The sequence below is a fragment of the Apaloderma vittatum genome, unplaced genomic scaffold (assembly GCF_000703405.1).
Source record: "Apaloderma vittatum isolate BGI_N311 unplaced genomic scaffold, ASM70340v1 scaffold9032, whole genome shotgun sequence".
Classification (NCBI taxonomy): domain Eukaryota; kingdom Metazoa; phylum Chordata; class Aves; order Trogoniformes; family Trogonidae; genus Apaloderma; species Apaloderma vittatum.
This window is the reverse complement of record NW_009705261.1, coordinates 63223-79466: the sequence shown is the minus strand read 5'-3', so window position 1 is coordinate 79466 and position 16244 is coordinate 63223. Positions and strand designations below refer to the sequence as shown.

At 43.6% G+C, this 16244-nt stretch overlaps 1 protein-coding gene across 1 annotated transcript in view; it reads right to left on the bottom strand.

Moving 5' to 3' along the window:
• Window positions 1-16244, bottom strand: part of ADAMTS17 (ADAM metallopeptidase with thrombospondin type 1 motif, 17) — a 162329-nt gene that overhangs the window by 91779 nt on the left and 54306 nt on the right. The window contains exon 6 of the mRNA XM_009865321.1: window positions 15341-15446. Within this exon, the coding sequence (XP_009863623.1) occupies window positions 15341-15446 (106 nt within the window). The remainder of the gene's footprint in view (window positions 1-15340; window positions 15447-16244) is intronic.

Here is a 16244-nt window from a genome sequence, read left to right as displayed (position 1 = left end):
AGAAAATACCATCAGCAGCAAAAGGAGAACTTTTCTTCAGAAAAAGGGCAGCAGGGAAAAAAAGAATTCTGAAGAAGGGAAGCTTGAAAAAACCACACCCAGAACTGGAAACTAAGAGCACAACTACCATGTGTCTGTTTCAGATAAGCACTTCAGCTGGCCATTAATAAAGATTTTCTCCCTGTGAAAGCCAAACCATTGAATTTATTTGCAAATAATTCAGGGTTCAGTTAGAAATGGGTGAGACTCAGGACTACTACAGCTACCCAAGACAGCCTGGCTGTCACCTCAGCTGCTTATTCAACTGCATGACACATGACTGATTGCTCTCCACACAGCTGGCACCAACTTCGAAGCCACTATTCCTCCAAAGGACAGTGAGGCCATCCAGCTACCCAGAAGGAAATGAGGATAGCGGTCTGTCTCTCACTTCTACAGACAGAGAAATCCAAGGGAGAGTCCTTCTCTTCCTGAAGAACCAACTCACAAACAGCTGCAACCGTAAGTTCAGCAAGATATTAAAAAGGAAGAGCTCCTTGGGGCCACTTGCCCTGCAGGCTAACATGGACTCAGTGTCCCCAGTACAGATGGGGACAGGAGAAGGCAGCGGTATCTCTCACTCAAAGTGAAAAGCTCAATGGAGCCACTAAAGTTTTTACATTCTTGGCCGATCTCTGTTTGCTGGAAAGCAGTTTTTCCCTCTACCTGCATTTATAACAGCTGCCATAGCCTGCAGACAGTCGCCAAAAGGCTCAGTTTCTGCACAGCAACACTGAATTGCTACGAGCTGTACACAGTACCAGGAGTTGCACAGCACAGCAGGGTAGGTCACTACTGACCTTCTCAGAAGAGCTTATGAGAGAAGTCATTCCGTGACCTGGCTTGCCATGACTCATGCAGTGGTAATCCAGCATTAACTGCAGAGCCGGGATTAAGCACAAGATTTCTTTTTAAACCCCACTGGAGAAATACAAATGCAAAGGGAAGGCAGACTGGACAACATACTACCATAGTGTGAGAGGAAAAGGAGAAGGGGAGCTCTAATTTATCTGCCTTGGCATTTCAGTGTGGGCAGGATGACAGTGTCCCGTGGAAAGCCCGCTATTTAGACACACTGTGTGGCACAAATGCCACCTGTTTATCCACATGAAGGACATAACTAAAGGACAAAATTCCTCCTACTTCCCACTGGTTCTCCATGAACGGTTGAAAAGCGAGTCCCATCTCTATCTCAGCCACAAAGAAAGATGCTGGTATGGAAGGAGGTTTTACAGGGTGCGTGGCTGACAACGGAGAATATTAAACATGGCCATTAAACTCAAATCAGTACAGGTCACTAAGCAGAGAACATACATCCACAGTTCTGAGCTACTGATTTGGGCTGGATTTGAACCAATAACTTAGTAGCGGGAGACAGTATCACATAATCAAGCCTGTGAGCCGACCAGCCTCAAAATGAGTTCAATGTTAGGAATTTTTATTAACATTTGAAATAGAAGCTGCATCACTGGAAAGACGCCTACTTCTGAACTGGTTCAACATGTTAAACATTCAACATAAAATGCTGGTATCTTGCAAGTTATGAGCTTTCCAACCGATTGAGAATAAAGGCGTAACAGAAGCAGAAATGAAATGAAGGTGCTCATTAGAGGTGGAATTATAATTGGAGCTGCAGTGCGAAACGAAGACAGTAAATTTAAGAGGGTGATCTAGGAAGGTGATGCATCTGTAGAGCAACCAAAGAGATGCAGAGACAGCTCGAGGGGTTAGAAGGGAGTCCAAATGAGGCGCAGATGGAGGGCAAACTAACAAAAGCTGAGGAAATGCCTGGGGAGGAGGCAATCAAACAGCTTGTGTAACCTTCTTACAAAAACAATGGGCACCAAGACTGTTGGCTTCATGGAAAATAGGCTCTTTCCCCTTGTGGGCTTTGGGAAGCTGTGATGAAGCGACAGAGATGACCCTACTTAAAGGATTTGGAGTGATCAAAGATGGTCATTGTGTATATAATGTTATCTAGTATGGGGGTGTTCAGGTTGGTTGCTGGGCTATTGGGTTTTTTTTAAGCAGGAAAGACAACATTTAAAGGGAGCCATGACTACTGGGCTCTTGTTTTCATAACCAAACCTATATCGCTCTCCAGTAATGAAGTAATCGGAGATTTTATATGGTTATCTACTCATCAAACAGCCAAGAAGTCAACAACAGCAAGTGAGAACACATGAACGCCTATGGTGAATAACAGTGTGGAAAACTCTGGTTTATTCAGCTGCATGACAGATCCAGCCCTTTATGATACGGTTTTCATTTTAAAAGAATTAGTTCTTTTGCCATGGAATCTGGAAGGCAGCAAGCAGAGCTTGTGCCACAAGGGACAGACAGTTCGCATGAGAGCCTGACATGGCAGAAGCAGGCTGCGTGGCCTTTTAGTTGCTCAAACATTTAATCTAAAAGCTTCCGACCTACGTGGTCCTAGTTATCTGTAAACAAGCTGGCCAAACCCCACTGGTATCAACAGGCCTTTTATATACTTTGATTGAAGTTAGACCAAGACCATGAAGAACAGAGTGAATCATCTTATGATCTCCCCAGCAGTAACATCAAGGCTCACGGTGCTGATTCCTTCTTCCGGCGGACATTTGCTCGTGTGATTCTCTCTTGAGAATCTTTGTTTCTTTTGCAGAGGGGTTGATTCACAGCAGGGCAAGCATTGCCTGATGTGTTGCAAGATGTTTGGTAAGATGAAGGAGTCCAGTTGAAATGCAACTGAACACTCATCGTTTCAACAGCCCACCTCCACTGAACCTAATTTGCAGGACACGGTCTCAGTATAGCAACATTTTCTTGAAAAATCTTCACAGTGTTTCTGGTAAGAATCAGCAGGTTCTGAGACTGTAGGGGATAGCATACCCTGTGGCAGGAAAAAGAGTGCTCCACCAAATATGAAGACCTAGAAAAAGCTAAAGTTGATCAATACATGTACACATAAATTTGGGGGTAACTCCATATCAAAGAGATGGCACTACCTCAGGGAAACACCCCTCTTCCTTCCGATCTTAGTGCTCACTCCTCTCCAAGTCCCATGCAGTATCTAATATAAATCTTTAAACACAAGAGCTGCCAAACAGCGTCGCTCCAGCAGTATGCACTCATGCTTAGAAAGGGCTGTGATTCCACGGCACAGTGTAAACCATTCAGTGCCAACTCCCTCAGCACAGGCGGGGTCCTGTCCCGCTTAGGATCCTATGTCTCCAGAAGACAACTGCACAGTAAGGTACAACTCTCAGTTATCAGGGGCGAGCGTGCAATGGCTGAGAACCACCCACTCCCCTGCTGCACAAGGACTCCAAAAGTAGTCAGATCGGTTCAGTCCAGTCGTGCTGATGCAGCAGGGACCCACCTGAACCTGTGCAGGCAACGGAGATTCCTGGAATGAATCAGTCACGTGACCACTGCCCTCCACCACATGGGAATGGCTGCCCGGGGCTGAAAATGCTCCTGCTCTGCCCCCACACCTTCCCAACAGGATCAGGAGCTCAGCACACTTATGCTTATAGTAACTATCTTCCATGTTGATCAGAGCATGGCTTCCATTCCAGCCTGGCTTTTTTACGGGCTTTAACATCACACAGAACGTAGATCCCGGGCCCCTTCACATCCTGAGAGCACTACCCCATCTCCACGGCAGTAACCCAGCCAGATGCTCAGCATTTCTAAACCCTTTCACACACTTTGATACATGCCAACAGCACACAAAAGCAGCAGGTTTCTGACACAGCAGTAAGAGTCAAGGATTGCTTTAACAGTCCAATCCCTATTGAAGAAGTAAACACAGATACACCAAAAAACACTCATTGTAAAACATGTGTCGGCAACTTTTTACTGGGAATCACTTCTCTCAGTGAAGAGACACTGGCTACTTGTCATGATCACAGCTGAGCTGTCACCCTAAAGCAATAATAAATTATCTGAGGTCCAAAGGGTAAGTAACATCCCCATGAAGATTAACGCATTGAGCTGTTTCCTTGCCCTTCAAAATATTTAATCCACTTCTTGGACATTAAAGGTGCTCTCTCACTTGCTGCAGTCTAGCTTCAGAAAACAGGGAATTGTTGCACAAGGACAACAGTGACTATGAATGAAACAGCGGCGGGCAGAGAATGACTGCTCATTTCTCTTCCCTGGTGAGCAGAGGCTGCTGTGCTCCATCTGTAGCTCCTTGTATGCAGAAAGAACCCTGGAGCATCGCAGACGTAACATGCTGAAGGGTAACAAGCTGTTTGCTTTCAGCACTGCCTGAAGTGAGTGAGAATGAGACCTCAGAGAATGTGACACGCATTTCCTCAGAAGATGAAAGGGGAATATAAATTGTGGGGCAAAAAAAAGACCAAACTCTGGGATAGCTGGGTGGGATTTCCCACCCACTGGGGAAGACAGACAAAAGCTCAGTAAGAACAGCTGACAGATCTGTCACTCAAAGTGTTAGCAACCTAAGGGGCAGCTCTTGCACGCAATCACTTGAGTGCACTTTTCCAAAACTCCTGTGAAAGCCTCCAGCCAACTCCACTAATGGCTGAAGGTCAAACATGAACAAAGAGATGCAACACACAACACCCTTAAAAGAAATGCGAGAAGGGAGAGATGGTGGAGCATATTTACTAAATATGTGCAACACAAGTAACCACAATGTCCCACACTCTAACCCATCAGGAAGCCACCCACTGCTGCGCACTAGGGGAAGCGGGGCAGGCTGGGGAATGCACTGTAGGAGTCCAGAATGCTGGCCACCTGCCCCACACTGGGAGATGAATTCTCCATTCCCGGATGTGGGAACGAGGAGACGACCAATATCAAAAGACAAAGAGGTGTGAAGTAGTTTTGTAACATATATCATTTTACCAGCATCAAGTCTTTTGAAGTCCCCAAACTAGGCAATACAGGCTTTATGGTTCCCGGAGCAGTAGAAGTCCTTTTCACTGGAAAAAAAAATTTTCAGCCTTTTTCTTTCATCCTTCTTTCTCGGTTTATGTTGCCAATCACTTGCAGATGCAGCGCAAGGAAAAAACCATCCTAAGTGACCCTCTGTCCTGGTTCAAGAGCAGGAGGCAGGAGCAGCAGCAGCACAGGCAGAGCTGACACCCAGCCCAGGACAACCCTCCCAGCACAGCAGCACTCAAGGCCCCAGGGCTCTGCTCAGGGGCCCTTTTCTACTGAGCACCATGGGAAGGAACGCTGGCATTGGTCCTTTGGGCTCACCTCACCCATCCTCTCCTCCCCACAGGCACAGCTGCCCCCTCCCCGATTGTCATTGTCCCCAGTGCAGGGAGCAGCAGAGAGCTGCCAGCCTGGGGCTCTCACACCAGAGCACCCTCCTACACCACTTCACCGAAATGACATGTGACTGTAGTGGACAGTAACAAACCTGAGAGCTCTGTTTTGTTTGCAAGAATGAAAAAAAATCCCAAACCTATCTAGAAAAAAGTTGCCTAGGAAATGCACAATGCAATTCTGTTAAAATCTGCAGTTGAAATCTAGCAATGGATCAGTCTGCTTCAGCTGAAGACGTTTACTCTAAGGACTTGGTATTTTCATCAGTATCCTTGTCACAGTCTCTTCCACCCCTCAGGAGCGCTCCGCATCCTTACGGAAATTTTGTTTCCGGTAGTGTTCCTCCTATATATCAGCTCTCTAAACTCCTGGGATTTTTCATAATGGTGCAGCTGGGAAAATAATTTATAATCCCGGAACCATCTGGCCTTGACAGTTCATAAATGGTTTTAAAGGCTCAGCACGCTATCTCGCTTAGTCTCACTCAATGGTCAGCAAGGAGAGACTTGATATCAAACAGGAACATTGCAAATTATGGTTTAGTATCAAAGCAATTTGGAAATGATATATTCAAACCAATACTGAAGTGCCGTGCTGCCTACAAACCTCAAGGCTAGTGAAGCCAAGTTTGCTTTTGTATTGTCTAAGAATGCCACATGAGGGATAGACAAAGCAACTTGAAAAGAGATGCTCTTCCTTTGAATAACCTCGGCCTGAACATGTTAATGTGAAGACAGATTACAGAGAAACAAAAGTCTGCTACCTCCGTAAGAAGATACCTCGTTAGAGGGTCTTGAGCTGATAAAACATACAGCATGCACCTCATTTAAGTGATGACAGCTTTCTGGAGACCACATAGGCATTTTTCTCATGTGATTCTGATTCTCATCTGCAGGCACTGCCTGCAATAACACATTTGGAAAATCTGGTAAGGGTATTTTGACAACCACGACAAAAAATTCAGAATGAGCTGCAGGTATGCACCGTAGTACTCAAGGTACAAAAAGAAATTTTTCTAAACAAACAAGTTGGTTTTTTCTTTGAATGGAGAGAAGCCTTAGGATAATATCTGGATTACTACTGAGAAGGTGTCCAGAAAAAAAGTGAAATAATGAAGAAAGAGGTATTAAAAAATAGCCAATGGAGAGGACGATACTTAAAATGAGCAGATGGGAGCTGATGCTTGTGCACACCAGCAGAAAAGCAGGAGACAGTCATTATTATAATTCTCCTGTAGGAAAACCCAGTTTGCTACAATACTTTAAAGCTACTAAAGCCAGGTAATCTGCATTTTTTTCAAAAATTGGCAAGTGATGACCATGGTGACTCATCATGGTATGAAGGGAGAGTTCTGCCCTCTTGGGCTAAATCCATCCCATGTTACATAACAAGGGGCTTTACTGGAGACAAAGGAGGCACTAGACAGGAAAGAATTTACCCATTGAGAGGTGCTAGCAGTTGTGGTTTTGAGAGGAAGAAAGGAAGCTTTGCTTTTCTTTTGAAGGAAAGATATTTCTCCTAAGCATAAAGACTACCTAAATGAAGACTAAATTGTTTCTACGGAGCATTTCTTATCCTGTCTAGTTTCCATGTGTATACTTAAAATTAATATTTAAACCCCTAAATTAGAAACCTGTCATTTGGTTGGCTATCTCCAGAGCAAGGTGGAAGGGACGGGCAGGCTTTGGGCTCCCACTGGCAGATGAGAGTCAGCTACCAGAGAGGGGCCACCAGAAATTTCTGGTGTTCCCTAAGTGGATAAGATCTGCCATCCAAAAGGAGTGTCCCAGTGGACTTTGGAGCAAAGAAAGAAGGTATAGCAATAAATACTATTTTTTAAGGTTAAACACCCCAAGCTAGTTTTCAGGAATGAAACTTTTCAAGCAAGTTAAGACTTGTTAAGACTTCTTTTGCTTTGATTTGTTTCACCTAAACAAGAACAAAGCAGAAAACTGAGAAAACTGTGGCTTATTTTTCTCTTTCTTGGAAACCGAGGTTCAAGCAAAGACATAGATGACAGAACTTCCTGCTGGGTTAGATCCAGCAACGGAAAGAGGCCCAGCATCTGACGTAGGGAGGATTTTGCAAATGGAAAGGGATTGCTGAGAAGAAAAAAGGCCTCTTTATTTCATTTGTCTAGTAAAGTCTTTCCTGAACTTTATTCCCCAACACAACGGCTGGCCAAGAGGCAGCCAGACTTGTTCTACAGTGCAGCCTCCCAGTGACATAACAGTAAAGGGAACTGCATTTTTAGAGGCAACATTTCCACCGGTGTTGCTACTGCTGAGTTACCAAATGCTTTTCCAAGTGACAGGCTGGGATTTATTGCCTTCCGCAGCTCTGCGGTCATTTTCACCTGGAACCTGTTGAACTCAGCAGGCCAGGCAGACAGCACGGGTTACACACTATTGGAACTCAACTGCTAGTGGAAAAGTAAATATTTCAGCTAGATGGCTGCCCTTGTATAAAAACAAATGATTATTTGGCAAATGGTGCTTGCAAACCTAATATTTCCTGTGTTGGTGTGTACTGTGGAGGTTACACAATGGGGACTTGTACTGTCCCTGTGGTTTGGGTCGTTGGGTGCACAAGGCTGTTGCCAGCAAAGCCAATGAAGTACAAAACCAAAACCCCTGTAGCAGGAAGCATATGCAAGATTTGCCAAATCATTATGGCCCAGCTATTTAACATGGCCTTGGCTTACTCAGCAGAACAAGCCTTCAAAAAGAAAGACGTAGCTGGCAAATCCACAAAGCTATTGATTAAATGAAAATTGTGTTGTCTGGAAGTGTCTGAATGACTGCCGTTTGCCTATTTGGTGCAGTTTTATTATGTTAAGTACAGTCGTACAAGATGCTCAAAAACAAAGAAATTAGAGGGGCTGCAAGAGAATCTTGCTTCACTAGGGATTACACAGGCATCCTTCACAAAGCGTAGAGTAAAACCATAGAAACCCTTGCCCAGAACCACACTAACGCTTGCCACAGGAGTCCAGAAAGCAGTGGGAGGTGAACATTCCCACGTCCAGTTCCAAGGTGGTTACACTCCAATAGCGTAAATAAACTATCAAACTTGGAAGACCCAAGGGTGAGAAAGCCAGAGGGAAGGTACCCCACCACCACGTTAGGATTAGCAGGTTCAGTAATCCCAACTGTAAACATCTTGCAGAATACCAGAACCCACCCCAAACCAGGCCTATTATCCAGAGTCTGGCACACGATACTACTCGAACCTCTCCACTTCTCCTTCCCAAGCTTCTCTTTTGCTACATGATTTCTGTAGGTGATTTTCTTGCAGAAGTCGCCATGGATTTTTTTTTACTTACATATGTTTAAATCTACTCCTGTTCTTGATCTCTGCTTCCTTTTGACTAACTGACACATCTTCAGAAAGCTACAATCAAGCCACTGATGTTGAGCTACTTAGATATATAATAGTTTTGGGGTGTCTAAAACAGACCCCTATTTGCGGAGATTTTAGGCTGTACCTAGTTCTCTCTCAAAACTAGAATATGTTATTAAATAACTGCTTTAACTAGATCATACCGATTCTGATGTACAAACATGTATGATGAAATCCGCAGCGTTTCATTATGTCCTTTTGGAGCTGTAAAGAGAAGGGCAACTTAACTGTAAAAATGTGCTTGCAATTATCTGTGGAAGAAGAATGAAACCTGGGAGGAGGGGAACAAGAAAAGGGAGCCTGGGAACAGAGAGAGACATTCCACAACAGATTTACAACACAAATGGCAGAAAATAAAATTAGCAACTCCAGGGTGGGTACAGAGTGTTGCCAGAATCTTCGGCCAGCCTCAGGGTACGTCTACGCGCAGTCAGTCACTCCCAGTAATTCTGACACTGCAATACACTGGAACAGCAACATATCCCTGTGAGATTTAAAACGGAGAGTGCTGGCACCAGTAGAATATAGCTGAGGCACAAACCGCTTGAATCAAACTACGCAGCTACTCAAAGTCTTGGTGCAGCAACACAGTGACTAGTACCTGAGCTTGCTAGTGTTAAGGCTTGCACGGGATTGCCTCTGCCTCCAGTCCTCCACGGGATCCAACTGATCTTGATTTTCAACCCCTACAAATGCAGACACGCGAGTTCCAACACATGGTCTTTTGCAGCACGGTCAAAACAGCCACGTAGAGTTTTACAGAGGCACAGAGGCAACTGTGCCACAGCTCTCAACCACAAGACAGGGTCTACATGCAAACTGCCAGCAGTGCCATTGGAGAGGTTTCTCCAGCCACAAGACGGATCCTGGCAGCCACAGGCTGCATCGCTGAGCCGTCACTAAGTGGATACTACCCTAGTAGTATGGGCACCTCTTTGCAAGGTCTCTCTCTGGTAAAACACTCATGCACAGGAATGACTAAGAGGCCCATGGTTAAGCTAGAGTGTACTTTTGCAACAGCAATGAAGAAATTCGGGTCACACAGAACCTGCCTGATAAATGTGGGACTAACTATGCCTCTGCTAAAACTTCAAAGAGCAGTTGCAAGGTCTGCCTTTTCTTCTGTGACCGATCTCACTGTCAGCACCTAACAGTCAAGGATTCTACTGGTTGCTTTGCTCATACTTCCAAAACCCAGCTCTTTACAAATGCCATTAAGAAATCCTTGCATTTGCCATCATTACAATGCTGATAAGAGTAACATGGAGCAGAAGCAGCAGCTCAGGTGGGAGCTTTCAAAAATAGGGTTAATGTTCAAAGTCCACCAGGACAGAAACTATATCCAGCTGCCTACACAGGTAGAGTCACGTGTTCAAGGCTAGACCACGGTAAGCTGCTCTAAAAAAGACAGAGAGAGTTGTTTTGGGTTTTTTTCCTTTCAAAACAGTTTCTTAGCTCCCACATCCTGCACCTAAATGTTACAATCCCAGGATAAAAGGAGAGATGTCGTGGCAAAGGTCCCTCCGTTTTTATATTGTTTCCAGAACCACTCCCCTTGCACCACCACCAGGATTGGTCTGGTTGCCTCTATCGCTGCTGGCACTGCGCTGATGGAATCACAGAACAAACTGCTTAGGAAAAAGAAACACTTCTGTATCATCACAGTGTGCGCTCTGCAGCACTGCCTGACTGCTCAGACCTGTGGCCCATTCACTGTGGTAGTCCTCTGCTTTCATGTGAAACTTTTTTTTCATTTCTAAAATACATTATGACAGAATATTTACAAATTGCAGAGCGGCGAGGAAGGGGGACTATTAATTTCCTGATTGGCTAATAGGAATTAAACTTGTATGCCTGCACCACACTGACTTGGCTTTGCCAGTGTAAGTTGTTCCAGGGTGTTACTCTGTAACTTTTGGTTCTGCTCAAGACACATTCCCCTTCAGCCTGCAGTATTTTCACATTTTACCTTACAACTATATGCACGACAGAATCTCTCTGCTGGGTGCTGCATTAGATAGGTCAAGGAGGTAATTTTATTCCCAAGTCTATTGGCAGAAATATCAGACCACAAAGGGAACGTCCAGCGAGCACCTTCCCCTTATCTTCAACACCGCTATTGCTAAAGACACATCACAAAGGCCATACTAATTATGCAGCAAATAATTATGTACCCTAAAGTAATTTTAACCAAGCTAACTCTATCAATACTTAACATCTAAAGCAAATAATTGTACTGGACAAAAACCTGCTGGTTCTAAACTTTTCTCTTCTCTGATTCCATATCCAGAGCTGTTTGCTTCATACACTATTGGCTTTTACCTTTGGACTCGTTTTTGTCCTCATCTGTTTCAGCTTCAAGTTTGAGGCCATGCGGTTTCAGACTGTTGGCAACACACTGTATCTTGCTTATTGTCAGTTGATTTCGATTCACTTTCTTAAGGGCATCTGACACAGCGTGGCTTCCAGCCATACCACCTCCGGCGATTCTCTCACCATCTAGGCAGTGCCAGGTTCCGCTCGCTCATGAATGGGAATCTTCCCTCCTCACCCAAGCCCGCCCCCATCCCACAACAGGAAAGCTGAGACTGTTGAAAGAAACAGGAATGGCAACAAAGCTGGCATTGTCGTCCTGAAAAACCACTGGCTACAGCCCACCCGCCTCATTTCTGGGATAACGGATATAAGGATGAATCCCAGCTTTTGTTTAAAAAACTTTTTTGCTTTTTGCTTTGGAGAACGCCTTGAAAATGGTAACAATGTCACTGCTGTAGGCAGAAAGAGAACCAGGGGAGGGGTAAGCAGCACTATTTTTCTAAAAGTCTCAGTTGTTCAGGGTGGTCTTTGGGGTATGAATCTCAGACCAACTTCATGCTGGTGCAGTTTATGGGAAGGAGGGAAGCTCCATTCAGGATCCTGTTGACAACAGCAGGGCATTTCAAGCTCTTACTGATGAAGTTGCCAGGCTAGTGTAAGGAAAGATAAGTAAAAAAAAAAGTGTTTATAATACGAAGAACTTGAACTTCTACTTTTAAAGACTTCAGGGACCACCATGATGCTTGCATCTTCCCTTTTGTGTAGGTTAGAACACAGTACTCCACCCAGCAAGCCCTGGATAAAAAAACCCCTAACTGTGGTTAAAGTGTGCTATTTTAAAAGACATCCACTACTGAACATGCTGAATGAAGGAAAGAGGCTTGCTGAGGGTCCTGGCTTGTACAGTAAGAAGTTAATAATTTGCAGCCTCATCATATATTCAGTGGTCTCTACCCTGCCTGTTATCTTTCTGTAACAGCAAAATTCTTCACCTGGACTTTTTGTAGGAAAAATTGTATCTAAATACAAATAGATGCTCTCTTTGTGCCCATCGACCAAAATTATTGCTCCAGATTTGAAGACAGAAATATGAAAGATAAAAGTTTTATCGCTTACCCCATCATCAAGGAACAACAACTTCAGAGGTTAAACGTGAAGATGAACTTCCATAGGGCCTACAAGCATCACCCTAATGGATCTATTTAATGGTGTCTCCATGTTTTCACAGTGCAGCTGTCCATAATAGTGTGTTTCTTGCAGTGAGTCCAAATGACATTAGTGGCAGATTAGGAGTCTGACACATCGATTAGTAACCCATTCGCTTTTTCCAAAGCCTACATCACAAATTATCTGTGAATGCCAAACCAGGCTTGTGATCTCCACAGACATTTGTTAGTCTTAGGGCAAGAAGTAATAAATCTCAGCTCTTCTACTTTCATAGGGAAGTCAGTCTTCAATAAAGCTCGCAATTATGGCTCTCCAAAATGTATATTTTTGCCAATATGGACGTCAGTTTTGATTGGATTTTTTTTTTAATGAAGAAACTTGCACTTAGTTGTCCTTGGTTTTAATTTTAAACCTGAAGCTCATGTCAGCTTCTTTTTCTTCATCTCTGCAAAAAGTTTCCAACATTTAACTTAAAATCCACGAGTTTCTAGGTAAAGTCTACAAACAATTTTTCTGTTTACACAAGACGTGTTGAAACAGGATTGCTTAGAGCATCCTGCTACAGTTCAAAGCCAGAAGAAGAGGCCTGACACCTAGTGAGGTCAATGAAAACACTCCTTCAAGACCAGAAGGGCACCAGTAAATCAACCAGTCTTTGAAATAAGGAACTGTGCCACTGGTGGGTGACAGTACAGAGGGATGATTTTGATGCTCAGGCTGGGTGGTGAGCCAGAGAGGGCATTTTTTCCCCTTCTGTTTTGATTTGGCATCCTGGAGATTTGATTATGTATGTTTATGGCTGGGCTTTGATTATGTATGTTTATGGCTGGACTTAGGCAAAGGAAGAGAGGACAGAAGGGCTGGAGGGCTTGCTCCAGCACATAACAGAGAGCTGCAACTCATTGTGAAACAAGCCAACCTGGAACACGTCCCCAAAACACCGGTGGCAGCAGAATCCTGCCAGCAGCTTCTCTAACCTAACGCAGCTGGCTGCTTCTGTCGGAGCCTTCCTGGCTCACGTGCCTTCTGAGAGCTACACTCCCCACACCCGGACATGCGAGGTCCCTACAGCGGCTCTTACAGACCCTCCACACCCCTCCAGTACTCAACCACTCTTCCCAGTCTCTCATGCCTGAGCCTGTTCCAGTCTCTTCTCTCTTAGTAACGCAGCTCATGAGACGGTTCTGTTAGAAAACAGTCTCCTTTGCCATCTGACCTTCTACACCTGCATTCTTTATTTAAGCTCTCCATCTCTCCCCAGAACGGGATCTATGACTCTTCTGAAGCAGAAGATTCTCTGCACAACGGCACACTCCAGATCCTCCAAGGTATTGAACCCAAGCCACCCTCTGTTGACTCCTTTAGACAGCTCACACCTACCCCTTGAAATAGTTTTCCAAGACAGAGGGAAAGAAAGAAAACCAGAAGAGAAAGGACATTACGGTCTTGCCACCAAGGTTGCACTCAAGAAAGAAAATGGAGTTTTCTATTTTCTGCACAGAGGGAAAGCTGTATCCAAAAGCATTACATCCCCTATTTACGTTGTGGATTTTTTGCAAGACATTATTAGAAGGAAGCTTGACAGCTCTGCTGAGAAACTTGGCAAACACCAGGGCAGACCAGTCTCACTCTTTTACACAGCTGGATTTTCTGCAGCTCAAGTATTTTTCCTTCTTGCTCTTGGCCCATCCAAAGATGAGTGCTGAATTTCCCTTAACATTACCCACAGGTTAATTTGTTATTAAGTTTAGGCTCAGTTTAATATCTTGGCATGCAATTTAAATAAAACCAAAACCAAATGTCCTTCATTTCTGCTGAAACCACCCTCGGTTTGGCTCAGCTGCCTTTGGTGTCACTGGAGGGTGAACAGGAGATTCATTTTCATCTTGTCATTTTTGGTAGTAACTTAAATATCCTCCTTGCAACTTCGAAATACATTGCCATAAAATAATTATTTGTCATGGAATGAGATTGGCTCGAATCCGAACACAATAAATTAGCTCTGACTTAGCTGTCAAATACTGGTTACTGCAGGAAAGGAAGATACAACAGACACATAGACTGTAGGAGTCCAGAAGGTTGAAGACAAAATTTATGCACAGCTTCTTACTAAAGGAACAATGGTGGGATCTCCCACCTTCCATCCACACAGGCTAAAAGGAGTCGTCCTTGAAAATACCATAGGTTCAGCCCTTGCTTCTGTATAAATTTGTTCCTGGTCTAAGTCTACACCTTACACAGTCTAACTGTGACAAAGTGCAACCAGAGGGATGTCAGTGGAAAGGGAAAAGAGCTCATAAACAGCACAAGCAAGTGTATATGACCCTTAGTCTGGAAACCAGTGAGTGTGGATGCTGCCCTTTGGGTTAACTCATTAGCTGCACTAAGATGATGCAGGTGACTCTTCCAGTGAATTTTGTTTCCTTCTGTCCATTGGATATTTACAGGCAGCTTAAAAAAAGTCTTCAAAGTCACCTGCAGAAAGTACCCAGTAATCTCCTTCTGCAGATTTCTGTTTGACCAGGAATCATCACACTCTTTACTGTTTTTTTCTAGTCAGTGTTCAAAGTGCGTTAGCTGTGATTGAGTTGATAAATCAAGTTAGATGATTTGTTTCTGTTGATCAAATAATACTACCTAAGGGCATTTCCAAAATATTGATGTTTACAATTTCAGCCACAGTAGATTACTTCATATACAGAGATGAAACCATTATCAAAGTATTTAACTATTAAAATCCTTAACACAGACACCTGAACTTCAGAGAAAATTTAATAAGCTCAAAGATTTTGAAGCTGATGTCATTTTTGTGGACTTATTCTACAGCATAAATAAAAGCAGAACTTGTCTCTTAACTACCACCATCAATCATTTAAGAGATGAGGCCTCTTTGTGCTACTCAAAATCAAAACAGAATGGAAAATGGGGAAAGATCAAATAGAAAGATTTATGTACGCTGAAATTAACATTTACATAAGCCTCCTGACAATTAAGTTACTTATCAATCTGCTAAATTATATGAAACTGTAACAAACATGCCACACTAGTAATTTCACTTGGATAGCTTTAAATAAAAGTATGCTACAGTGGCATAAGTAAAGAAAGAAACAGGAAGACAAGTTCTTACTTGTGCCCAAGTTCGTGTGCAATTGTAAAAGCCAGATTGAGACCGTTGTCTTCAGCAAGAACACACTTCCTCTTGGCACTGCAGATACCTCCCAGGTAAGCAATTCCTGCAACAGAAATACAGAGAATGTTCCCATCAGAATCAGTGAAGCAGTTCCTTCACTCAAAACATACAGCAGGAACTCAACCAAAATGATAAAAAACATGCCTGGTATGAAAAACTTTAGAGCAGTTTCCACGCAAAATCATCCAAGTATTTTGTTCACCATCCCATTGAAAAATCAGTCTAGAATTTTGTCAGACAGGAAGCAAGTTAAACACACACACCTTCACTGGTACTTTTGGAAATCGTATATTTCACGGTCTCAAAAATATATTTCACTGACTCAAATACTCATCTAAGCTTGTCTGTTAATCCCTTCTACTACAATGGTAGAAGATGCAGTGAAGTAGCCTTATCAAGCATTTAAATAGTGTTCTCCCGATTTCAAGAATACAGTTGGAGAAAAGGAATAAAACAATAAAAGCAGAGACTGTCTTAAATTTTCCTTTATTTTCATACTTTAAGAAAGCAAGAGCAGCAGAGACAGAAAAGCTGGCAAACTCCTGATGGTGAGTCACAAAGCCAATGTAGGTGGCAGAAGTCTTCTATGACTTAGTGGAATTTAGGATTCGATCCCACGGACAATTGCACAGTCCCCTCCAGGCCTGTTTGTGTGGGCAGCACAAATGGTTGTAGGCTGAAGACAAAAAGTAGTTCAGAAGCTACAGCATGAAACTTCTGCTATGGAAAAAAACTATAGACCTCATATGCCCTTCCTGAATTTAGACTGTTCCCTGCAGGAAGGGCCACTGTACCTGGAAATGTGATGGCATCACAGGCCACGCACAGCACAAGCTGCTGC